The following is a 27,803-nucleotide window of genomic DNA, read 5'->3' on the forward strand; positions in this document are numbered from 1 at the left end:
GGCAAGACAATACTTGAAATAACTTTAACTCAAATATTTTGTAACGAAATAACTTGCTTCAAATGTAACATTAAACTCATTTGATAGATATATAAAACTGAAATTAACAGTTAAATCATCTCATGCATTCATTCGTATAAGAGGCCTACGACACGCAGGGGATCTCTATATACGTATAGTAAAAGTAATGCCCACCTCGTTGTGTCTCTGTATCAATGAGTAACGTCACTCTCTCCCTCAAGTCGTTACTTCCCAAAAGGACCTTCATTGTTATGAAGAATTGATGAGAAGTTATAAAAGAAACCTCGATCAATAATCTAATCTCTTTTATGAAACATTAGTATCTCTAATGTTCATCTCTCTTGATTGTTAATCAATATAAACAATTATTATCTCTCGTCATTACTCATTAATTATAACATCCTTATGTTATAATTAGCAGCTCTTCAATTAAAAGAAATATTTAACACATCGAAAAGTCCACTTTCTTAGCAGATCTATTCGCTCTCATCTCGTCTAATTAACCAATTAGAAGTTAAACTATCCATTAGGCATGTATTTGAGTCACGGGTCAACAAGAATTGACTATGCTCAAATCCTAATTTCACTAAAAATTTCGGCATGACCTATTCATATATAATGTCAACCACGAGATTTCAACGCGTGAATCTCACTACGTGAACTCGTCTCTCGACTCAAAACTTAACATCTTGACATCTTTTCAACGCAAACCAAACAATTCAAAATCATCAAAACTCTTTATCAGTAAACTATCATTTATACTCGACACCAATTGTTCGAGTGTCAGATACCAACATTTATGTGCGTTAATCATAACTCTCACAACTCACACCATTTAGTCATATCGTATCATCCATCAAAACAAATATAATCAAGTTATTTTCTAGAAAGTTTTGCTGTTTTTGTGTCATCTTTAAAATTCATAACAACCAACTCAATCATCATAAACTCTCATACCAATTGATCTCAAAAACTTCATGAAGTGTAGTTCACTCTAAAAATGGTAGTTAACCAAAAAGGTTAAAGGTTTTTGGAGATATTGCTCTTTTAGTGCAGGCTGTCAAAGATTGACAGTTTCTGCCAATTTTGTTTAGGCCATTAGAAACCAAGGCAAACCTTAATAAAATTCCATCAAATTTAATCATCCAAAACTAAAGGTATCCTTGAAGATTTGGTTAAAATTTCACAAGAGAAAACGTTCATATGATCTGCCAAATAAACAATGAAACTCATACACTTTTACTGTTGGACAAATATGACAGCAGAACAGGGCATTTTTGAAATAATAAACTGCTCTGTTTCAGAGGTCATAAAAATTGAAATCTTATGTTTTTAGAAAAGTATTGAAGTCTAGTTTCGTTTAAAAAAAACGGTGATGCAAAATCCTTCATGGATTAATAGATATAAACGTTTTTGTGAAGTCTACCAATAGTTGACAGATTCTGTCAAGGATTTTTCAAAATATCTTTAAAATAGCAAACATCATCCAAAAGACATGAAATTTTGCAGCAACGAAATACACATATCATAGATAAACATACTAAAATTTCAGAGCCATCAAGCAATGAAAACTCATCGAAACATAAGCTTGAAACTGCTGTAAAATTTTGACAGAATTCCAGTTTTAATTTCGTTCAACAATTATCATCCATAAATTGTAAATCAATTAGCATGCTCATGTGATATCGTAGAACACATATACGCAATAATATTCATTATGCAACGTCTCTAACTTCACGAATTTAAATAATCATACTCTAAAAATTTATACAATTTTCGTGCTTGGAAAAATACGAATTTAATATATATCGATTCTAGCATACCCCTAAGCACAAATATCAAGTCAAAACGATCAAACAAAAATCGAAAGACAAGCTAATATGTGAAAAACGGGGCTGCCCTCATGGGTTTCATAGCTACGGTTCGTTCCGTTCTTACTCCCTTCATTAAACATACTCAACATCTACCCAAGAACAACATACTAAAATTTCACGACGATCCGACGTCGTTTCAAAATAAAGTCGAGAATCGACGTTTTTCGACGTCGACGAAAATCGAAAAGAAAACCATCAAAACGTAGGTAGAGATCTTACCTACTTAGATACGTGATCGAAAAGATGATCGGCGTTCATCTCGGTGCTCAAATCGGAGCTCAAAAGCTTGAGCTCAAGCTAAAAAATGGTATATGCGTGAATGATGTGTGTGTTTTAGGTGTTAGTGTGTGTGAGTTGTGTGTGGGCTGAAAATCAACGTGAGTTAAGAGTGTTTGACTGAACTTGGGCGGTTGGGGGGTGGTTTTGGTGGGGTAGGGTTAGATATTTAGTCGTTAAATATCTCGTCTCGTCTCGTCTCGTCTCGTCTCGTCTCGTCTCGTTTTAACGACTAACAACCCATACTCTTCGTTACTCGCCCTCTCAACCTCTACTCACTTTCATTACACTCGTAATTCCATATAAATATAGAAAACGCAAGCTCGTTCTCGAAATTCTGATAAACGAGCTCGGTTCGTTTATCGAGAAATCCCGGTTTACTATTCACTCGTCGTCCAAAAATAAAAACTTTCATTATTGGACTCGTATCGAAAAACTAAGAATATTTCTCGACGACGTGCACGTAAGATTTTGAAAGTCGACAAAAAGACGAAATAGCCGTATTTTACTATTCATCGTCAAAAAGTCAAAAATTTCAAAAACGTCTTAACGGACTCAGATTTCACTTCCGAGTTCACCGTTCTCATTCAAATAATTATCTAGAATTATTTGAATACTCAAACTCAAATACGGATATAAAATCCCACATCATTCTCACATCATCAAAAGAACATCTCAACATTTTTAAAATATAACAACAAAACTTCATATAACTCTTCATCTCTTTACAAAGTAAATCAAACAAGGGATCTAAACCCTAATTACTCAAACTCAAGAAATTAAACACGTCATCAAAAGCCCGGGTATTACATACCCTCCCCCTTAAAATAAATTTCGTCCCGAAATTTGTACCTCTTGTAAATGTTTCGGGTACTTCTCTCACATCTTATCCTCAAGCTCTCTTTCCACTTTTTTCTAACTATCATATCTCCATTGGACCTTATCCAATGCAATCGACTTATTACTCAATTGCCGAATTTTATGATCTAGCATCATCTGAGGTCTCTCTTCATAACTCAAGTCTGGTTCTAAGATCATTTCTTCTTAGTAAACCACATGGTTTGAGTCGAAAATATATATCCTCTCAATTGTGACACGTGAAACGCGTTATGCACATTTCCAAAGCTAGGTGGCAAAGCTAACCTATACGCTATTGGACCTATCTTTTGCAATGTCTCGTAAGGACTTATAACTCTGGGTCTAAGCTGTCCTTTAACTCCAAATCTATTCATCCCCTTTGAGGGTGAAACCTTCAAGAAAACTTCGTCTCCTATCTCGATACTTTGTCTCACATCTTATAGGCAAACTCAATTAGTGGCAACACATTCTCCCGATGTACTCCTCTATCAAGGATAGTAGTTCTTATCATATCTTCTATCGTTTGCTATGCTAAAATTCATCCTTGTACCCAACTCTTTCTGTAACTCATCCATAAACGTGATGATTTTTTTTTTTTTTTGGATCTCTCTCTGAGGTGATCTACACCGGTACTCAAAGCAATCTTATAATCTCACGAACGTACAATTGTGCTAACTTATCTGGTCCATACGCGATTAGGATCGGTATGAAATGTGCAGATTTTGTTAGTCGATCTACAATCACCCAAATTGCTGTATTTTCTCTTTGACTTTTGGGTAAAGCTGTCACAAAATCCATCGTTATGTGATCCCATTTCTACTCGGGAATCTCCAACGGTTTTAACTTCCCATAGGGTCGTTGGTGTAATGCTTTCACTTGCTGACAAGCTAAGCATCGCTCTACAAACAAAGCTATGTCTCGTTTCATTCCGTCCCACAAAAATCTCTTTTTTTTTTCCACAACCTGATACATCTGTGTGCCTCCTGGGTGGGCGGTGTAAGGCGTGTCATGAGTCTCACTCATGATCGTATTCTTAAGTTCATCATCGCGGGGAATGCATCTTCTCCCCTCAAATAAGATAGCATTGTCTGATTTTTTTTTTTTTTTTTTTTTTTTTTTGTAACTCTTGAGATCTCCTGCTCTTATCCTTTCTCGTAACTTGTTCATTGTCTCATCTTTCCTTGTGCTTCAATCACCATTTTCCTCAAACTAGGCATCGTCTCAACAATACTCGCTATCGTCCCTGGTGGTTTTATCATCTCTATCCTCATCTTGTCAAAGTCCTTTATAAGCTCATCCTCTCTCGTGAGAAGACATCCTAACTTTGACGAGACTTTTCGGCTCAATGCATCGGCTACTACATTGGCCTTGCTAGGGTGATAATTAATGTCGCAGTTAACATCCTTTACTAATTCGAGCCATCTCATTTGCCTCATGTTAATATCCTTATGCTTGAAAAAGTATTTCAAAGTTTTGTGGTCCGTGAAAATCTCACATCTAACTCCGTAGAAATGATGTCTCCAAATTTTTTTTTTTTTTTGGGCATGCACAACGGCTGCAAGCTCTAAATCATGCATTGGATAATTTATCTCGTGGGATCTAAGTTGTCGTGATGCATAGACTATAACTCTTCCTTCTTGCATCAAAACACATCCTAGCCCATTCTTTGACGCATCTGTGTAGATGGTATACTCTTTATCCATTTCCGGGACTAGCAGCACTGGTGCTGTAGTCAATTTCCTTTAAGCTCTTAAAAACTCTCTTTACACTCCTCTTTCCAATTGTACTTAACTTCTTTTCTCGGTCTTGCTATCATGGAAAATCCTTTAATAAACCTCTGATAGTATCCTGCTAAACCTAAAAAGTTGCGAATCTCGTTAGGCGTAGTTGGTGATCTCCACTCATGTACAACTTGTACCTTGACGGGGTCAACTTTAATTCTTTCGGATGATACAATATGTCCTAGAAAAGTTACTTCGTTCAACCAAAACTCGCACTTGGTGAATTTGGCAAAAAAAAACTTCTCAACTCTTAGCGTTTCCAACATCGTTCTCAAATGTTTTGGCGCTCCTGCTCATTCTTCGAATAGATGAGAATATCATCTATGAAAACTAGGACAAATTTATCCAGTTATTGATGGAACACTCGATTCATGTGATCCATGAAAACTACTGGTGCCTTCGTCAAAACCGAATGGCATAACTATGAACTCATAGTGCTCATACCTCATTTGAAAAGCTGTCTTAGGTGTATCCTCCTGTCAAAATTTGAACTAGTGGTATTATGATCTCAAGTCAACTTTCAAGAAAAAACTCGCTCCTCGTAATTGATCAAACAAGTCATCTATCCTCGGCAAAGGATATTTGTTCTTGAGTGTCAATTTATTCAGCTCTCGATAATCTATGCACATTCTCAACGTGTCATCCTTCTTTTGACAAAAAGACTGGTGCTCCCCACGGGGATACACGACGTCTAATAAAACCTAACTCGAGCAATTCTTGTAGCTGAATCTTCAGCTCTTGTAGCTCCTTAGGCGCCATTCTATAGGGTGTCTTCGACACTAGTGCTGATCCAGGTTCTAGGTCGATAGTGAACTCCAACTATCTTGTTGGTGGCAATCCTGGTAAGACCTCGGGAAATACATCTCTATATTCCCTTACCACTACTACATCCTCAAAGTTTTTACTTGATTCTCCTTCATCATTCAAGTAAACTAGGTAAGCTTGTGCTCCTTTCTTCTTTACCAATTTCGACGCCTGAAGTGCCGAAATGATTGGAATTCTCTTCTTTCTATCAATGTCGTGAAAACATGTCTGTTCCTTCCCAGGTGGTTGGAAAGTTATCTGTCTCTTCTTACAATCAATCGGGGCAAAGTTTTCTGCTAACCAGTCCATCCTTAGAATAATGTCTACGTTCCACATAGGCATTAAGTGCAAGGTTCTTGCTTTCATCTTTAGTGGTCCTAACTCAAGCTCTAAGTTAGAAATCATGTGAGAAACTGTAGTAGCTCTTCCTACAGGAGTGATTACTCTCAACTTGGGACTAGCTCGTTTTGGTTCGAGTTTGAAGGTAACATGCTTCAAACACTTAAAGAATGCGAGGCTCCTGTATTAAACAGGATTCTAACTGGTGCATCCAATAACTTGCCCATACTACCTTAAAGTTCTGCCTTAAACTGGCACATAAAACTCAGACATCTCATCATCAGTATCCATCTTCTGATGAGCATATCGTGATAGCTCACAGAATTCTCGATTATACTCTACAACCGATTTCTTTCCTTGCATCAAACTTCGATAATCAGCCTCTCGCTGCTTAGTGTACTCCTCGGTACATACTTCTCAAGAGTAGTCTTCAATTGTTCTCAGGTGTAGTTTACCAGTTGCTCGGGTGTTAAAGTCCTCTGACGTGCCTCTCACTAGTCTTATACATCAAAAGAATCTACTAGGATAACTCAAAAGTTGTAAGGGTTCAACCCTAGAATGACATCAAAACAAATTGTTCAAGAGACTCAAATGAATGACCCGAGGGTAGAATGAAGTAACTACCAGGTCGAACAAAAATGACCTAGAGTAAGAACCCATCTGGCTTTTCAACCAAAAGTTGAAACACGTGGGTTTATAAACCCAAAACACGTCTACTGAGATTTGGATCATGCGGACTGGCCAGGTCCAACATAATCACTCCCCAGTCACACGGGATATACTATCCCGAACTTGGAAATTCTGTGTCTTCTAAACCCTCAACATACTATACATAACAAAACTTAAGTTCACACCAGCAAGCTAAAAGCTTAAACTCAGGGTCCTATGTTCTAGACGCTTGTTTCGAAAGTTCAATATTTTTTTACTCTCCTCTCATGTTGCGGTGGTGGTGGCGGAGTATTATCCCGCCTATCCTTCACATCACACTCTTGATGACATCTTTGAGGCATTTTTGAAATCACAAAAGGAAAACTCAACTCGACCAACGCTCTAAGCATCCTCGAAACTCAAGTTCAATTTACTAACTCAACTTTAAGGAAACCCTCACGGTCACCTTAACATTCATCTGTAAGGCAATAAGCACTCACGAAATGCTAACAAAAAGACCACTCTGGTCAACCTAATATATCCATCAGTAGAATGCCTCTTTTTAGAGGGCTTACATAAAGGGGTTATTTAAACCCTACAAAAACCATAGTATTTATCGTAATGTCCCTTCTAAATCGACACCATTAATAGTACTATGTCTCGGTCTGGACCTCCTACGGTAATTGCTACCAGTTAACTCATCTAGTTGCTACTTTAGCACACTAGGAACATCCATCTATTTAACATCAGTAGGGTACTAAATTCGCATGCTTATCTATCATCATGTCAAAATCTCAAGTACCAGTATCTACTAAGTAAGTTATATACATCGCAATGTAATTGCAACTAATCAAAAACGAGGGTGTACCGCGCATACTCTCAAGATCATCCTTAGCTCTAGCCTACATCGACTTCTCTTCTCATCCTCATCAACTCTAGCCCTCCTCGGCTACTTCTCATCCTCATTATCGTTTATCATTTTATCATCTTTGGTAACTGATACTCAAGGATTGACTCGATATCTACTACACTCTTCTAGAGTCCCTGGTAGAAAACAAGCATCCGGTCAGTAGATCCGCATAGAAAATCTGGGTATCTGTAACAAATCCCATCTCCTGTGGGTCCAATGCTCAAGACGACATGTCCCATCATATTGAGTGGCTTTCTTCCTTGCTCAATCCTACCACTCGATTGGTAGCACGGGGACTAGGTGCACGATGCCATCCAGTCTAGTAACAACCATAAGGCTTTCATCCTTTCATAGTCTATGAACATGTGTTTGAAAATCTGCTAGGGTATCTCTGTACCACATACTGTATGCCTCGTCCTCGTATCCGATCTTCCCTGAGTTCGATCTCACAGCAGTCCACTTTCGTGCAATGCCAACAGTCCTGGCCAACCTATAAGGAGAACTTAAAGGTGACTCTAGGAACTAACTCTACTTAGCTCCAGCAACAGAAATAAACAAAACATAACTTAGCAAAACTCCTACTAAGTAGTACTGTTTTCTTAAAACTCAAGCTCAAAACATCTAAATTCTCATCTCGTCCCATCTTTACATAGTAGGTAACCTCTCTAAACAATGATATTAGATCCCTTAATCTAAATCATCGCGACTCAGTAAGACAACTCAAACAATTCTCTCTAAAAGCCATCTCCAAAGACTATGGCTCATGATACCTTCTCAAGTACCATTCAGGTTGCGTGAGCAAAACTCGCGTTACAAAACATCTCAAACATATCGTACAATATCTCATTGCAGCATGCTAATAACTCATCATTAATCATGCTATTATACTCAAGCTCATAACTCAAACTCATAACTCATAACTCATACCAACAAGTACTTAAAGCAATTGCTAATTCTCTCAAGCTTTAGCTCTAAGTTCTCATTTCATCCTTCTACTGAGTAGAAAATCTCTCTTAACAATGACATTAGATTCCTTCATCTAAATCATCGTGACTTATCACAACTGCTCAAACAATTCTCATCACAAAACATCTCAAATACATCACATCATAACTCATAATTATGCATCCTCAATCATATAACATCATATGATATAAACTCTCTCATGATTCATCATGTAACATCAACATCATACTCTTACAACATAATAACTCATTATTAATCATGTTGTCATCCTCAAACTCAAATTATGCATCTTCAAAGTGTAACATCATAACTCATCATATAACCTCAACATCATGCTCTTCAAAATTTAACGTCAAATAAACTTTGAAATTTTACATACCTCGTTGAGCCTGGTGTGATGGTGCGCTGAGCTCATGGTTGTTAATAACTATTAGTCTAGTGACTCATTCTAGACTAAACTCAAGACTTCTAATTCAGAGCTTTCCTTCGCTCTGATACCACTCTGTCACAGCCCGCCCTAACTAGGGATAGTTAGGCCGAGTGATCCACGACTAGGGATGGGGTTAAAGAAGAAGGGGAAGAAAAGGGGCGTTATTTATAGCCGTAAAACTTACTCATCTTAATAAAACTCGTCATTTTTATTCATTAATACTCAATTGAAAACAGTCTATGAAAGACAGCATAAAACTTAATTAATATCATTAATCAAGTTATACATCATATGAAACCATTCTCTTAAGACTCAAAGTATGACATAACATACTATAACATCAACAACATCTTGCAGCGGAAAGTAGCTAGACATATGTATGAAGACATATTCTAGACAGGTTAACTATTTATTAACAACCCTGGAGACTCCGCTCATTGCAGCACCATCATCACATCAGCTCAACCTGCACATTTAGAAAACATATGCAGGGCTGAGTACAAAAGCACTCAGTGGGCACGTATGCCTAGGTATAAAAATACATGCTTCAAAACTGTAAATTGTCATGCCATCATAATCAGTACAGCAAGGGAGTTTTTCGCTAAAAATGCCCAAGCTTACTAAGTTCATTTGTGATTCTTAAAGTTCGTCTGATCAGACTAAGTTCTTTTGTAATCTATCATATCTGAAACTTTGTGCCGGAGAGGTGGCCACCTCTCACGGTCACTTGACCGGCCAACCCGCTAGATGACTCACGGTCACTGGTATACACTAGCCCTGGCAGGATAGCTATCAACTGCTCAGGACCCGAATTCGATTTCATCATTGGCAAAGCCAAAGCAGATAGATATCATACTAAAATTTAAACATTTTATGGCAAGACAATACTTGAAATAACTTTAACTCAAATATTTTGTAACGAAATAACTTGCTCAAATGTAACATTAAACTCATTTGATAGATATATAAAACTGAAATTAACAGTTAAATCATCTCATGCATTCATTCGTATAAGAGGCCTACGACACGCAGGGGATCTCTATATACGTATAGTAAAAGTAATGCCCACCTCGTTGTGTCTCTGTATCAATGAGTAACGTCACTCTCTCCCTCAAGTCGTTACTTCCCAAAAGGACCTTCATTGTTATGAAGAATTGATGAGAAGTTATAAAAGAAACCTCGATCAATAATCTAATCTCTTTTATGAAACATTAGTATCTCTAATGTTCATCTCTCTTGATTGTTAATCAATATAACAATTATTATCTCTCGTCATTACTCATTAATTATAACATCCTTATGTTATAATTAGCAGCTCTTCAATTAAAAGAAATATTTAACACATCGAAAAGTCCACTTTCTTAGCAGATCTATTCGCTCTCATCTCGTCTAATTAACCAATTAGAAGTTAAACTATCCATTAGGCATGTATTTGAGTCACGGGTCAACAAGAATTGACTATGCTCAAATCCTAATTTCACTAAAAATTTCGGCATGACCTATTCATATATAATGTCAACCACGAGATTTCAACGCGTGAATCTCACTACGTGAACTCGTCTCTCGACTCAAAACTTAACATCTTGACATCTTTTCAACGCAAACCAAACAATTCAAAATCATCAAAACTCTTTATCAGTAAACTATCATTTATACTCGACACCAATTGTTCGAGTGTCAGATACCAACATTTATGTGCGTTAATCATAACTCTCACAACTCACACCATTTAGTCATATCGTATCATCCATCAAAACAAATATAATCAAGTTATTTTCTAGAAAGTTTTGCTGTTTTTGTGTCATCTTTAAAAATTCATAACAACCAACTCAATCATCATAAACTCTCATACCAATTGATCTCAAAAACTTCATGAAGTGTAGTTCACTCTAAAAATGGTAGTTAACCAAAAAGGTTAAAGGTTTTTGGAGATATTGCTCTTTTAGTGCAGGCTGTCAAAGATTGACAGTTTCTGCCAATTTTGTTTAGGCCATTAGAAACCAAGGCAAACCTTAATAAAATTCCATCAAATTTAATCATCCAAAACTAAAGGTATCCTTGAAGATTTGGTTAAAATTTCACAAGAGAAAACGTTCATATGATCTGCCAAATAAACAATGAAACTCATACACTTTTACTGTTGGACAAATATGACAGCAGAACAGGGCATTTTTGAAATAATAAACTGCTCTGTTTCAGAGGTCATAAAAATTGAAATCTTATGTTTTTAGAAAAGTATTGAAGTCTAGTTTCGTTTAAAAAAAAACGGTGATGCAAAATCCTTCATGGATTAATAGATATAAACGTTTTTGTGAAGTCTACCAATAGTTGACAGATTCTGTCAAGGATTTTTCAAAATATCTTTAAAATAGCAAACATCATCCAAAAGACATGAAATTTTGCAGCAACGAAATACACATATCATAGATAAACATACTAAAATTTCAGAGCCATCAAGCAATGAAAACTCATCGAAACATAAGCTTGAAACTGCTGTAAAATTTTGACAGAATTCCAGTTTTAATTTCGTTCAACAATTACCATCCATAAATTGTAAATCAATTAGCATGCTCATGTGATATCGTAGAACACATATACGCAATAATATTCATTATGCAACGTCTCTAACTTCACGAATTTAAATAATCATACTCTAAAAATTTATACAATTTTCGTGCTTGGAAAAATACGAATTTAATATATATCGATTCTAGCATACCCCTAAGCACAAATATCAAGTCAAAACGATCAAACAAAAATCGAAAGACAAGCTAATATGTGAAAAACGGGGCTGCCCTCATGGGTTTCATAGCTACGGTTCGTTCCGTTCTTACTCCCTTCATTAAACATACTCAACATCTACCCAAGAACAACATACTAAAATTTCACGACGATCCGACGTCGTTTCAAAATAAAGTCGAGAATCGACGTTTTTCGACGTCGACGAAAATCGAAAAGAAAACCATCAAAACGTAGGTAGAGATCTTACCTACTTAGATACGTGATCGAAAAGATGATCGGCGTTCATCTCGGTGCTCAAATCGGAGCTCAAAAGCTTGAGCTCAAGCTAAAAAATGGTATATGCGTGAATGATGTGTGTGTTTTAGGTGTTAGTGTGTGTGAGTTGTGTGTGGGCTGAAAATCAACGTGAGTTAAGAGTGTTTGACTGAACTTGGGCGGTTGGGGGGTGGTTTTGGTGGGGTAGGGTTAGATATTTAGTCGTTAAATATCTCGTCTCGTCTCGTCTCGTCTCGTCTCGTCTCGTCTCGTTTTAACGACTAACAACCCATACTCTTCGTTACTCGCCCTCTCAACCTCTACTCACTTTCATTACACTCGTAATTCCATATAAATATAGAAAACGCAAGCTCGTTCTCGAAATTCTGATAAACGAGCTCGGTTCGTTTATCGAGAAATCCCGGTTTACTATTCACTCGTCGTCCAAAAATAAAAATTTTCATTATTGGACTCGTATCGAAAAACTAAGAATATTTCTCGACGACGTGCACGTAAGATTTTGAAAGTCGACAAAAAGACGAAATAGCCGTATTTTACTATTCATCGTCAAAAAGTCAAAAATTTCAAAAACGTCTTAACGGACTCAGATTTCACTTCCGAGTTCACCGTTCTCATTCAAATAATTATCTAGAATTATTTGAATACTCAAACTCAAATACGGATATAAAATCTCACATCATTCTCACATCATCAAAAGAACATCTCAACATTTTTAAAATATAACAACAAAACTTCATATAACTCTTCATCTCTTTACAAAGTAAATCAAACAAGGGATCTAAACCCTAATTACTCAAACTCAAGAAATTAAACACGTCATCAAAAGCCCGGGTATTACACATCGGCTTTGGGAATCCTTCTTTTTTCTTCGAAACCTATTCCCGCTTTGTTGTTAAAATTCTGACCACTCTCCAGAATTTCTTCAAGCTTGTCAGTACCCGTGTTCATCATTCTGACAAGTTTCTGATGATGTTCCAGCTCGCCAATCTTCAATTCCATATCTTGTGGGAAAACGGCAATATCTTTCTTGAGACTTTCAGAAAGATCCTTAAACTCGTCACGTTCTTTGGAGACATCACTAAGTCGCGAGGAGAGAGATTTGTTCAATTCAAGCGTTGCCAAACATTTTTTATACAACATCTCATAATTGTCAGCCAAGTAGTTCTCATCAAATTCCTCATCATCATTGTCAGTATCCTCATCAGCCGTAACATTGAAAACAACAGAATTTTGAACATCTTTGATCTTGGCAGAGTAAGCAACAACATCAAAATCAGTACCTATATCTCCGGCAGTTGTAACATCGGCAGAGATACGTTTGGAAGCATATTGTCCTTCTCTGTGGGTAGCCATCGAACGCAGCGATAGGATAGGTGGCGGATGCACAGGATCAGCACCGATAACTTGGGTGACCCACTCTGATACCAATTGAAAGTTTCGCCTATCCAAGAACATATAAACTCGCACACCTAGTAAGTTAAAACTCGTGCAGAGACTCAACCAGAAACTCTGGCAGAGACACAAACAGAAACTGTGCAGAAAATATGAAGAACACAATAACACCAACAATGGTTACCCAGTTCGGTGATAACACACCTACGTCTGGGGGGCCACGCCCAGGGTAAATTATCCACTAGTGATGATAAGATATACAAAGGACTTACACGCGAAGACTCGTTCTCCCTAGCCTCTATATCTTCCCAAACCTCCACCAAGATGAATAATTGAGAGTAAATTAACAACTCACTCCCTAAGCTTGAATGCTACACATTCAACGCTTAAACCCAACAAATAAACTTACTCCAACAGGCTGGAGCAATCGTAAACACAATAGAACAAACCCACGATCCACGCTTACAAAAGAAATAAGCCACAAACTAGAACACACTTACATGTATTGTATGCTCTTGATAAGGCTACGAAAATACTCTTAATAATCAGTAGAGTAGAATGAAAATCAGCAGCCAAAACGAATTCCCTTCATCACCAATATATAGCCAAACCCTAGAAGAAGTTTGGGCTCTTATCGGGCTCAACTCTTGGCGGACTGCAGGCTCCAGGCGGCGGCTGATCGAAAGGATTACATGAGGCAGCACTAAATAGGGTTCATAAAAGCCCTAGGTATAAAGACTCCTTAGCAAACTTGAAGGCCCAAGCCTATCTCAAACTAAAAACCCGCAGGGAAAGAAATCTGCCAGACAAGAGACTGAAGAAGCAACCCAACAAGAGACATTCTGAGAAACTCCAGAAGATACTTCTTTTGTTCTACATAATGACAACAAAACTTAGAGTATATAAATACTCTAACAATGCCCATTGGTGAAGCCTTATCTCTTCGTTGGAAGATATTCCGTAGACGGACGGAGGGAATATGGAGTATAATTTACAGCGTGGGTTGGATTTTGCAACTTGCTCTGCCTCTCTTTTAAAAAAATAAATACGCGGTAATTTTATTTATTTTTTCGAATTAAGGGTAAAATCGACCCGCAACAATTAAAGTTGTTAAACCCTCCTAAATTCTTGCCTCTATTCCAAATTTGTCGCGATTTGGGGAACTGTATTTCCGATCGATTACTAAGACTTTCAAACATGATCAATTAATCCACTATCTACTTTTTTATTTCATAGTTTCTTCGACACTTTGTTTGATGGAATTTGTGACGTACAAGAGGGTGGAGAAACCGCCATGACTTCCCCATTTTCTACTTTATTTTCATTCGTCATTCCTACTTGGATTTCAATCCCATTTCTCTTCTATCCCTCCACTACCACTACTCCTACTTCTATTATTATTTTTAAAAAAAATAATTTTCATTTATTGAACCAAAAGTTGAAAAGAGCATCAAAGGTAATCGATTCCCTTTCATATAATATTGAACCAAACAAATTGAAATTGAGAATCATTCTTTTCATTTTCTTTCATTTCTCTTTCTTAATTCATTTCCATTTCTCCAAATTGAACCAAACGGCCTCTAAGTTTTTCTTTTTTTTGATAAATTTACAATATTAAATAAAGAAATTAAAAGATCGCACCACAAGGGACTCAAACACAATACCTTTAGACATTAACCCCTTACCTCTTGGCCAACACGCACACAACGGCCTCTAATTAAGTTTTTAATAGTTGAGTTGCGTGTATACGTTGCAACTATTGATATTTATGGTGCATCATGCATATATGCATTGTGTTTATATATGCATTGTACATATATGGGTGTATTATTACGGATTGAAACCGTCGAACTATTTAACAAGAAGACTATATATACACACAAATACATCGCATTATCTTATCGTTTCCCACTTATTCATAAAAGGTACGTTGCTGACTATGTATACACACACATGAATTCGTATTATCTTATCTTTTTCCGCCTATTGATAAAACGTTAAAAACACAATTGTTGACTCTATATATACATAAATGCATTCGTATTATCTTAATCTTTTTCTACTTACTGATAAAACGTTAAACACCACTGCAAAGCCAGCACTCGACTATATATGCTTTTACAAGAATGTTATTTTATTATGACCTACACGGTTGGTATAACTTCACAAATTTATTTATACAACAACGTATTTATACGAACTTAAAACAAAATAACTAAAATCATGAAAAAGAGTGACTATTTTTATGTGGTACACGGAAGAGGATAACAAATAAGTAAATGGTTGTGTGATGTGTATGAAAAAAATCAAAAAAATAATTAAAATACATGTTGGGGTGAACGAGGCTGAAAATATAAGGGCATGTGTACTTTCTCCATCCACCAAAAGTATGGTGTGCTTTGGGGTGTACTTAATAAATAAGTAGTTGATAAATGTGTATAAAGTGGAGAAAGAGAGATTTTTCAATGTTGATTTGTTATGAAATAAATGCATTGTTTAGATGGTTTTTTGTAAATATTTTGAAACACCGCACTTATTGAGAACGAATCAAAATAACAAAAAAACCAATTTTTTCGTGAGGTATAATTAACTTCCACCATTTCTATCAAAGAGAACGCCTCATCTATCTAACACAGTGACAGTGGGAGTAGCGGGTATGCTTATGTATATCTATAAAAGGGTTAAGATGAAATAATGTATAACACAATGACAATATTCATTCTTAACTTTAAGTTTGTGTGTATATATGTTAGTCTAGTGTAATTATATATAGTATAAATATAGTAGTTAATATTTGAAGCCAAAAGTTTCGAGTTTGAATCCACCATCACACGCAACCATTAAATTTAATTATTCATTCGTAATTATAATAGAAATCTTAACCTTAAACTATTAGTCCAACACCGGTTTTGTAATTAATTTACACAGCCCGTGGGTTTGTGAGACCGGAAATCATTAGACATGAAATGTATATATAGTTATATATGCAAGTGGAACTAATTAAGCCCTCAATTGGTTAAATAAATCAATTTGAAATTATTGCATGGTTGGAATTATCCAGTATGTAACCTAATTTCTGGATCTAAGTGTCACGGGATGCCCGAATTATTAACCTACCAGCCCAACATCCCCTCAAAACTTGTCGTTCGCTAATTTTGTAATATACACTTCCATAGTTCACACAATGTGCGTTTAAATCTTGGTTAATATTGTTGGAAAATTGGATGTGAAGGTGCTCAATTAGATAATCAAATTTAATTGTTGAGTTTCATCTTGATTGATGTTGGAAATTAAAATGTTACGAAGTAAGGTTACCTCAACTCAGATCGATTTCGAGCTATTAATATCGAGCTGCTTGCACGCGAGCTACAATTAAAAGGAATGTAAACGATATACTTATATAATAGAGTTAATAGCCGGAAAATACACGAACTATCACGGAATTTGCATATTGCACATCACCTTCAAAAATAGCCTCAGAATACATCACCTTTTAATTTTGTTGCAAATTGCACACGACGAAGATTCCAGCAACTCTTAAGTTTGACCGGCGATGACATGGACATCCACGTGGTTTTTTTACACGCTAGCAAGCCACGTGTGCAAAACGACGTCGTTTTGATATTTTGAAGAATTTCTAAAAAAAAAAAAGAAATCCTAAAATTGGACGAGCCATTCTCCACTGCCTTCTTCCTGCTCTAGGCGGTCCACCACGCCGCCGTCACCATTTCCAGAATCCGACGAGCCATTACCGGCCTCCCCTTCAGATTCAAAGGCTGAACCAGTGCACTTCCGATTCAAAGGTTTTCCAGTGCACTTCCAAGGATGGCCTCCCCTTTCGATTCAAAGCTTCTCCTTCCCCTTCCCCTTCCAAGGACGGCCTCCCCTTCCGATTCAAAGGTTCTCCAGTGCACTTCCAAGGATGGCTCCGTCCTCAATTCATGGCAATAGCCACGATGGCTCGCCGCCGCCCCTGAAGAAACAGCGAGAACAACCCGCTTCGGATCTAGGGTTTTCGCAGCAAAACCCCACCCCCTGGTTTTTGGCTCAAGACACCTCCAACCCAGGAGGATTCTGCCTCTTGATCCCTCAAGACAAGCTCCGCTGCTGCGAGTCGCGTCAATTCGAGGCTGAGGGTGCCGAGAAAGCCAAGGAGGACTGCAGGAACCCCGCCGCCATGGAAGACTTCGTCGCCAAGCTCTTCGCCACCATCCACCGCCAAGGCCGCCTACGCCGAGCTCCAAATGGCCCACTTCCCCTACAACGCCGACCGCCAAGGCCGCCCTCTCCAACCTTAAAGACGCCTACTTGAAGACCTAGGAGATTTGGGGATGAAGGTATAGACGGGAAGAACAAAATTTGGGGAAGAAGGTACAGATGAGATTTGGGGATTTTTTCCATTTTTTTTAATTTATACTCATTTAAAACGACGTCGTTTTGAATGCCGGTGAGTCCACGTCTGAAAATTCCGGGAGCCACGTCAACACCGATCAAGGTGGTAGTCAACGCGTGTGCAATTTGCAACAAAATTAAGAGGTGATGTATTCTGAGGCTAGTTTTGAAGGTGATGTGCAATATGCAAATTTCGTGATAGTTCGTGTATTTTCCGGCTATTAACCCTATATAATATACTGAGAATTAAATATGATCATGTTAGGGTTAATTACCTAGCAAAAATATTGTCATTGAGGCCTAACTTAAATGGCAAAGTTGAGGCATTTAAAGACATTTTTTTTATGAGAGGTCTTGGATTCAATCTCACTTGCGATTATTCTTCCGCTTGCGAGCGGGTGACTTATTTGATTATATAATAGATACCTCTTGTAATTCTAAATTAAAAAAGAAAACTAGTAAAAACACCCTTATAGCATTTATATCGAAAAATAAATAGCTTCTTATTCTTAATATTTTTTTAATTTAATATATAAGACTTTCACATCAGATTTTTATGCCACGTCAGATATGCAGCATGCGTGCTTCGGCGATACACGTAATCTTTTGGGCACCGAAGATAATTTTTAAGACATAAACATGATTTTTTGAAATTTCGGGTACTTTTTATAATTATACACTATATATTAGTTTATTCATATCAATTCTCATTCTCATATGCTCATTCTCATAATATATGACAATTCTCATTTAAATCATTCCCTGTGAGAGTGGACAAATCAATTCTCTGTAAAACATGATGAATGAAAAAAAAATGAAATTTTTACCTCCACATGTGATTCGAACTCAGGACCACGAGTTCATTTAACAAAGTGATGAATATTCACTATAAATATCTACAATGTAATTAGAACTTAAAATATTTCATAATTTATATCTTAAAATAAGTTCTTGTTCGATCTAATCTTTAAAGAGGTATAACTGTATATATATTATACTCTAGTATACAAAAATTGTAGTCTTATTACTACTTTGAACCATCCACAAAAATGGTAGTATGTCCCTTTTTGAAAATTATCTTTTATATTTAAAACTCCGTTTACAGTCAATATTTATAAAAATTTCAACCATTTAACATATTAATTTTGGTGAGTCCCATTTTTCACTTAACTTTTGTGAGTCTCTTTTTATCTCTCTCCGTCTCACAAAAACATGAATATTTTGTTATTTAAGTCGTTTCACAAAAACATGAACATTTCTATTTTGGTACACTACTTATCCCACCACAATTCCTTTAATTTTCATATTTAATTTTCAAAAAATGGTGCCCCTTTTACACTCAAAATATAATTTTATATATCTAATATTTTTTAAAGCACGTGCCACTTACAAAAAATTATATTTTTATGAAATGGGGAAAATATTTTATACACATGTTTCAATTATTTATTAAAATTCCCACTATAAAAATACTAGTACAATTTTGATGGAAGGAATATTACATAAAAGATGTAACACATTTTTTCACATATCTCATATTATCACTAAAGATTTGTGAAAGTTAATTTTGTTGCAGCGATAATTGGTGGAAATGAAAGCATAAAATAGGACAGCCAATAGATTTCTGCAGCTGGAGTGACACGAAGTTTGATGCAAATGAAGTCACGGGCCTGCACAGTTTTGTTGCCATTGGTTGATCTTGTGAACAAAATATCAAATCCAATTTAATCAGATTTCTGCAATAAGAGTTAGAAATCCATCCTGTGGCCTCACCACAATTCTCGCTAATGCATGTTTAATCACATTCACACCTATTAAAATGATTACTCGTTCTTAAGCATTTCTCTCTTGGCTTTATCTTCGATATGTTAATTGTATGTATTTTGTTTTATTCTTTCTCAAGAGATGAAGAGATTAAAATTATCCACTAATTAAACTTCCATAGCTTTTGGGGAATTTTGCTTGTTTTTTGCTTTTATACTCCCTCCGTCCCATAAATAATGGCCTGTTTTCCTCTTTAGGTTGTCCCACAAATAATGGCTTATTTCCTTTTTAGGAAATAATTAGGGTTTACTTACTCTTTAATTAATTGTTCTAATTTAACTTCAATTTTCACCTAACCCTTTCACATACGGCATCTCTCTTTTGCTCTCTCTATTTCTCTCTCTTCCGCCGCTTCGTCTCTTTGATCGGAAATCCTAATTTTTCGCCTGCTTCAAGAGGCGCCGCATCTTTGCTGTAGTTCTCCACCGTGAGCCGCCTGTTTCCTGTGGTTCTCGACAGCATCTCCACCGTGAGCCGCCTCTTTCCTGTGGTTCTCGACGGCTTCTCCACCCCATTTGCTCCGATTCTCCGTTCTTTATGCGCCGCGATGACGAAAAGCCAATGGTCCGGTTACCTGAGCGGTGAGTTCGTCCTTGACACTGAAGATCCATGCGATTGGGGCTCGCCGCTGGAGCACCCCCAACCGCGACGCCGAGACGAAACAACAACCACAGCACGCCGAGAGGAAACAACAACCACAAAGGGCCGAGCCCTAGCTTCTTTCGATATAGGCAGAATCGCCGCCACACACACACACACAGATCTGTCGCCTCCACCGCACATCCATTGTTTACCGGCGACAGAGGGCGAAATCGCAGAGGAGTGTCGGGAGGCTGGTGTTACCGGATTTTTGCCGGAGTTTTGAATAAGAAGTTCGATCTCAGTGAAGGGAAGGGAGAGCAGGGGAGGAAGAAGGAGATCTCTGTGTGTGTTTTGTTGATTTTGTTTGCTAGAGGAAATTTAGTATCCTGGAACATGTTGGTTTTTGGGTTTGCTGCTTTGCTCTGCTGATTTTGCTTTGAAGATGGGATTTTTGGGTTTGCTGCTTTGCTTTGCTGATTATGCTTTGGTTTGCTGATTTTGCCGGAGTACTAAAAAAGAAGGTTGGTCGGACGGCTGAAGTTGCCGGATTTTTGCCGGAGTATTGAAGAAGAAGGTCGGTGCTGGTGTTGCCTGATTTTTGCCAGATAGAGTGAGGGGGAAATGGTGGTGGGCCATCATCTTCAATTGATGTAGATTAGCTAACAATTAATTTTACTAATAACATCTTTAAATACATGACCCATCCCTTTATCTCCTTAATTCAACACTTCTTAATCTCCGTGCTCAAAAGAAACGGGCCATTATTTCTGGGACGGAGGGAGTATATAGTTTGTGTTAAATCGTTGCATCAGAAAGAGTGTTCTTAATGATGCATTGCAATAATAATAAAAATAACTATAATGTTGCCAAAAATTTAAATTTTATGCAAATTAAAATATAAAAAATGCATGCAACAAGTCAAATGTGCACCAATAAAATATGAATTGAAAAAACATATCAATATATGCTAAATCTTTGTCTAAAGATTCGTTGGCTATATAATTATGTGGCACCACACAAATATGGGGGTTCCATATTAGATCTTCGTATAGTATACTATAAGTTATCGTAAACAGAAGTGTATAATTGTAATATGTATAAAAATTTGTTATAAATATTCTTTTGGCTTCATCCGTATATTACATAAAGAGAGATGTTGGGACGCCCGAGGTAGGAAGTTACGAGTGATCGTCGGTGCACAAGACACGGACAACGAGCGATTCCTATTAATGCTTTGAAGCAGAGGGATATATGAATCAACCAAGTACACCAAAAATAGAGAAATTTCAAGAATATATATGTAGGTATGAAACTGTATATTCGAAAAAGCTTAAATAATTTGATAAGCGTTACTCATACTAACTGTAACAAATAAAGGAATTTAATCCTGACCGGGCGAGATTTCATCGAAATTTTGTGGAAAAAAAATTGACCGGGTGGCGGCCGAGGGTGTCTTACCTCTGCCACTGCCCCTATATACATACTAACCAGATGTATTTTTTTTCTAGTGATCCGTAGAAAAAACTCCAATTTCATGATAGGTGACCTACTAAAAAGTTTCTTAGAGAGTGTGTGAGTGAAGTAATGATCTGTGAAGATATATAGTAGTCAAAATTTAAAGTCGGGTCGTTAGAGATATCATACCCATTAAAATTAATGTATTTGATTCTCTCAATATCTATCTAAGTAAATCCAAATACATTAACTTCAAATCTCTATCTTAACCAAATAATTCATAATAGTTTGCAGCATTATCCAAAATTTGCCGACCAATGTTTCACATGTCTTAATTAAGATTGCCTATCCAACATATTCTTGCTGTCATTCCATCTCTATATATACCCTTACAGTGAATCTTTCAATCCACCAATACAAGAAAAGCAAAATATCCTTATCTAGAATTCTTGATCCGATGGATTCGAAGAAACTCTCCTCCTCTCTCCTCTTTCTCACCATTAACCTTATGTTCTTCTCCCTAGTGAGTGGCTGTTACATTTGTAACAACCCGAACCCGAAACCAACTCCGAACCCTAACCCTAACCCTAATCCTACCCCGGCAAAAGGGAACTGCCCAAGGGATGCCCTAAAGCTAGGCATATGTGCTAAGCTACTAAATGGTAGCATCGGGGCTGAAATAGGCAACCCGCCGGACCACCCTTGCTGCTCAGCCCTCGGCGGTCTATTGGATCTCGAAGCCGCCCTTTGCCTTTGCACTGCATTGAAAGCTAACATTCTTGGAATCAACTTGAACATTCCAATTTCATTGAGCTTGCTCATCAACACTTGTGGCAAGACTCTCCCTAAGGATTTCATTTGTGCTTAATTAGCTAGTTCTTTACTCAATTAATGTTCGGTGTTTCGATTAATGTTGTACCTTTTTTATTTAGTTTTTAATTCTCATTGCAGCAGTAGCTGCGCGCTGAGGGGCTCCTTCTCTTTGTAATGTGGTTGTTTATGGATTATTCAATTTGAGATTCAATGTTGGCTTTTTGAAGAAAGTGGGTAATTTTATATCATGACCAGTAATACTACTATATATTTAACTGAAGTTGATCATGAGTGTGTTGCTCTATACGCTCATGGAAGCTTTCACACTAGCTAACATTTTAGGCATGCATGTCAGACGTATGTATATATATAGATATGTAATGCTTGCTCGTATACACGTGATTTTTTTTAAAATTTTTATTTATTTATTATTTTAATTTTTTGAGGCAGCTCGTATACACATGAATTAAGAATGGACAGCTCGTATATAAGTGTGTGTGTGTTGGCCGAGCAATAAGGGGTTAATGCCTAAGGCCAAGGTCTTGGGTTCAAGTTCCCTGTGTGGCGCGGTCTTTATATTTTTCTACGATCCACGGATTCGCGCAAAATCAACACCGTGCAGTATCCGATTTGCGCGGGGGGCGGGTGCAGGCGCGATTCGCGTGGGATTCGCACGGGATTCGCCACCTGGCGAATCCCCCCCCAAAAAAAAAAAAAATCGGATTCGCGAATCGGGTGCACCAATCTCACAAATCCGGCTGTGGCGAGGGAGATATAGAGGAAGGAGGGGATGTTTCCGGCGGTAATCTCACCGGAAATATTGGGGGGAAGAGGCGGCGGCGTTTTCAGTTTGTGTGAGTGTGTGTCGTCGTGTTGCTGCTTGAGAGAAAGAGAGATAGAGCAGAGGCGACGGAGATGAGGATGGGGGCGAGGGAGAGGGCCGACTGTCGGTTCTTCGTCGTCGGAGGAGCCGCGGCGGCGAATTTTGTGTGGATTGCGGGCGGATTCTGGCGTGAAATCGAGAGAGAGAGAGAGATCTGTGAGTGTGTGCGTGTGATAGAGAGGGGAAAAGAGAGAGAGAGAGATCTGTGAGTGTGTGCGTGATAGAGAGGGGAAAAAAGAGAGAGAGAGATCTGTGAGTGACTGAGTGTGTGCGTGTGATAGAGAAAAATAGAGTTTGAGTTAATTAATTGAGCCCAGGATAGAGATTTGGGCTTGGGCCGTTTTAAATTTTGTTTTAGACTGGTTTAGTTATTCAAAGTTGGGCCCTCATTATTTCTTTTTTAAGCTGGACCTCTTTATTACTAATCATATTTGATATATATATATATATATATATACACACACACACAACACAGGCGTATCCTTCACGAATCGCACCCTATAATTTTAAAAAATCCGTATCCCCGCACCCAAATCGTATCGCTCCCGCACCCGCCCCCTCGCACCCGTGCAACATAGATATTTTTTTATTTAATAATGTTAATTTATCAAAAAAGAAAAAAAAAAAAAAAAAAAAGTGGGTGTAATATATTGTGTGCGTGTGTTGGTCAAGCGGTAAGGCCTTAATGTCTAAGGCCAAAGGTTTTAGGTTCGAGTCCCCTATGGCACGGCCTTTAAATTTCTTTATTTAATACTGTTAATTTATCAAAAAAACAAAAGAATGGACAACTACAAGTTTGGTGTAGCAGCAATATTGTGTATGTGTAGGAAGATTATGAAATAGACACTTTTGCCCTCTGAATTAGGGGAATAATTAACTCTTTAATTCCTTCTCAAAAAAAAAATTAACACTTTAATTAAGTGGGTTCAAAAATGGATGGGATACTACAAGTTTGGTGTAGCAGCAATATTGTGTATGTGTAGGAAGATTATCAAATACACTTTTGTCCTTTGAATTAGGGGAATAATTAGGTCTTTAATTAAGTGGATTGAAAAATGGGTGGGATAATTAATGGCAAATGTTGTAATTTTAAGTAAAGAGGGAGGGTAAAAAAGTACAAAAAATACAAAGTTTTATTTGGTGGACAAAAATTTAAGGACAAATAAAACTTCATGAAAACGGAATGAGTAAAACTTATTAATCTTAACCATTGATCTTTGTATGATCTATGATTATCAGAAAATGATAACATGTAACTTTTTATGAAAATCAAGATAATTCATTCTCCCAATCATGTCACGCCCAATCAGGTCCCCTTCATTATATCCTAATCCTAGATGGGTAATAAAAACGCCCGTTATCTAAAGTTGGGCCCGCGGGTAAAATTAATCATTGTTCCTCTTTATATCCGACGTGGGAGTCCGATGGCAATTACTTCCTTGAGCAGCAACTCAGATTTTATCAGTGTTTTGTTCTCTTTTTAATTTAATTAAACTTATTAATTAATTTAATATAATTAAAGTTAGAATGATAATTTATTTTTTTAATCTAAGTCACTTCACAAATAATTCATAGTATTTATATTTTAATCTTATCTATCAAATCCTATGATATAATATTAATCTCATTAATTTCATCTATGATATATATACCTTAAATTTAGTTTATCTTGGCTTATTCTCAAGGGGCTACTAAACATGCCCTTACTATTATGTTCCTCATTATGCGCGTGTTTATAAATTATAGGTGTACATTTTTATAAGCAGAAGAATATAGAAAAAGAAAAAGAAAAAGAAAGGCAAATAATAGCAGAAATTTGTTGATGAAGAAAGAGGAAATAAGGAGTAATAATATGAGACTCTCAATTAGGAGACAAAGAAAAGTATTTTGAACAGAGGCGGTTTTATATTAATTATACAAAATAATATAAGTTTAATAAATTATACTCCCTCTGTCCACAATTTAAAGCCCTACTTGCTCTTAATTTTTTGTCCACAAATTAAAGCCCCTATTCTGCTTGCACTATTTTACTATTTTTCTTTTCCTATATTTTCTACCATTTGTCACTAATGGACCCACCTTAAAACACATTTATCATTTTTATATTCTATATTTACTACACTTTATCACTAGTGGACCCACTCACAACACCTTTATCACTTTAGTCAACTATCTTTATTACTTTAGTCAACTACCCTTATATTTCATCCACATCACATTTTCCAGCTTTCTTAGTCTCCGTGCCCACACCAAAGTGGGGCTTTAAATTGTGAACGGAGGGAGTAGTTAAAATTAAGTATTTTGGGACGGACTTACCGTCACCCCTTATTTCTTCTATGTAAAAAACTACAATCTACCCCTATCTCTTTCTTATGTTCGCGTTTTCTCTCTCTTTGAAACCCTATTTTATACGTTGCGCCTCCATCGCTTTGACCTTAATCCTCCCGCCGCGCTGCTAGTTAAATCTTTAGCTCTGACACACTGTCACCGATATACTCTCTTTGTCTCTCTCTCCGATGAGCCCCTCTTTCTCTGATGAGTTGCAGGACTTAGATCAACAAAAAATATTAGATGCAAATCCAAATTATCTAAGTAGATTTGGAATGAAACGGTATGAATTCAAATCATCCTTTTTTAAAAAAATCGTGTCACCTAGGGGAATGGAAACACGCCCATTAGCATCATCCATGTCGTTCGTATCAAATTCTGTCATGGTAAGGATTAGTACGATTGATGCGAATTAAATCATTATTAGCATCATTCGTGCCAACTAACCCGAGATCTATCCTGCATATACGAGGAACGAGTGGTACAAAAAAAACTTTGCTCCAACTGTGCCAAGTGCACACATGATTGGGTTAAAAGAAGACACCAATCTACAACCTTCCCTAATTCTTCAACCATGCACGACGCTTTCCTCAAATGCAAGAAAGTGAAGGAAATGATGAAATTTGAAGATTTAGTTTAGATTTTCTGTTAGTTGTGAGATTTGTAACATTTCGCGTTGATTTACTCATTGATTAAAAAATAAATAAAATGTTGATTTTATTTTTGTTGATCAATTATATATACTTATTTATTGGAACAAACTGATAGTATAAAGTGATTTTCTCACGCGATTTTTGTGGGACGAATTGTACGAAATAGAATATTCGCATCATTCGTTTCAAGTTTTGGTGCGATAGACTTTGGGACGAATGGTGTGAAATGGTATATTGGTACGTACCATTGTGTCAACATTAATCATTATTATAATTAGGGTTAAGTACTATTTTCCCCCTATTGTTGGCGTCCCTATCGCGCCTAGGACCCTAAAGTCAGGGTTAGCGCTGTTTACTACCTCAACGTGGCAAAATCAAAGCAAATACACCCCCGCGTTTTAACGGTGTTAAAACGCTGTTAGAAAAATAATTTTTTTTTAATTTTTAATTCAGGTGGGCCCCAGCTCTCTCTCTCTCTCTCCTCCCTAGTTCTCTCCACCACCGCACTCCTCTCTCTTCCAAACCACCACCGCAAGCTCCACCACCCTCTACCAAACCACCGCCGCACGCCACCACTCCTCTCTCTCAAGCTCCACCGTCGGGGCTCCTCCACCGATGTGCCCTAGCATCCTTCATCCCTCACCAACTATCGACCTTAATTTCTCTATTCCCCTCCAATCTCGTCTCACTCTACTCATCAGATTTTTCGAAGAAAGCAGCGGCAGCGCCGTCGCCATCGCCTTGAGCACCCTCGTTTCTGCTCTCTCTCACTCTCCATTTACCCTCTATTCCAGCCATCACCGCCACCTGTAACTCAAGCAACGGCCCACCCTCTTATCCGAATCCTAGATCTCGACTCTACTGTATCTCAAGCAGCGGCCCACCCTCTTCTCCAAATCCTAGATCTTGGCTCTACTGTATCTAAAGCAGCGGCCCACCCTCATCTCCACTTGAATTGCGATTTATTTTTGCTATTTCTTCAATTCGGTTGAACGGGGAGACGACGACGCCTAAAGAGAGGAGAGACAAGTAGAGGGCGGGGATGTGGAGGGAGGCCGGGGAGAGGATGAAGGCAACATCGTTGTTGGATAGGAGGGGTTTTAGGGAGGCGGCGGCGATGGTCTGGAAGAAGGTGGTGGAGCTTGCGGCGGTGGTCTGGAAGAGAGAGGAGTGCGGTGGTGGAGAGAACGGGGGAGGAGAGAGAGAGAGAGAGAGAGAGAGAGAGAGAGAGAGTTTGGGCCCACCTAAATTAAAAATAAAAAAAATATTTTTCTAACGGCGTTTTAACGGTGTTAAAACGTGGGGGTGTATTTGCTTCGATTTTGCCACGTTGAGGTAGTAAACAGCGCTAACCCTGACTTTAGGGTCCTAGGCGCGATAGGGACGCCAACGATAGGGGGGAAAATGGTACTTAACCCTTATAATTAAAATATATATATATATATATATATATATATATACAAAAATTGATATCTAACAAAAATATAGGAAATGAAATAAAATTTATATAAAAAAGAAAAAAAAAAGTTCATATGTTCAACATTAATATAGAAAGA

General features: G+C 37.4%; 1 protein-coding gene and 1 long non-coding RNA gene across 2 annotated transcripts; one reads left to right on the forward strand and one right to left on the reverse strand.

Annotated features, from left to right (window-relative positions):
- Window positions 1–9,147: 9,147 nt before the first annotated feature.
- On the reverse strand, window positions 9,148–12,021 carry LOC131025207 (uncharacterized). Its single transcript, XR_009102114.1, has 3 exons — window positions 11,897–12,021; window positions 9,977–10,043; window positions 9,148–9,373 (listed from the first exon to the last, which is right to left on the reverse strand). It is a non-coding gene; the product is annotated as an uncharacterized LOC131025207 (long non-coding RNA).
- Window positions 12,022–21,874: 9,853 nt separating this feature from the next.
- LOC131025214 (14 kDa proline-rich protein DC2.15-like) lies at window positions 21,875–22,613 on the forward strand. The gene has a single exon (XM_057954872.1). The coding sequence runs from the start codon at window positions 22,028–22,030 to the stop codon at window positions 22,436–22,438; it is 411 nt and encodes a 136-aa protein (XP_057810855.1). The 5' UTR covers window positions 21,875–22,027; the 3' UTR covers window positions 22,439–22,613.
- Window positions 22,614–27,803: the final 5,190 nt, after the last annotated feature.

Source organism: Salvia miltiorrhiza, chromosome 1 (assembly GCF_028751815.1).
Source record: "Salvia miltiorrhiza cultivar Shanhuang (shh) chromosome 1, IMPLAD_Smil_shh, whole genome shotgun sequence".
Classification (NCBI taxonomy): domain Eukaryota; kingdom Viridiplantae; phylum Streptophyta; class Magnoliopsida; order Lamiales; family Lamiaceae; genus Salvia; species Salvia miltiorrhiza.

What these genes read in the sequence shown, in the direction of transcription:
- LOC131025214 (XM_057954872.1), top strand. Translation starts at nt 22,028, where the DNA reads ATGGATTCGAAGAAACTCTCCTCCTCTCTCCTCTTTCTCACCATTAAC.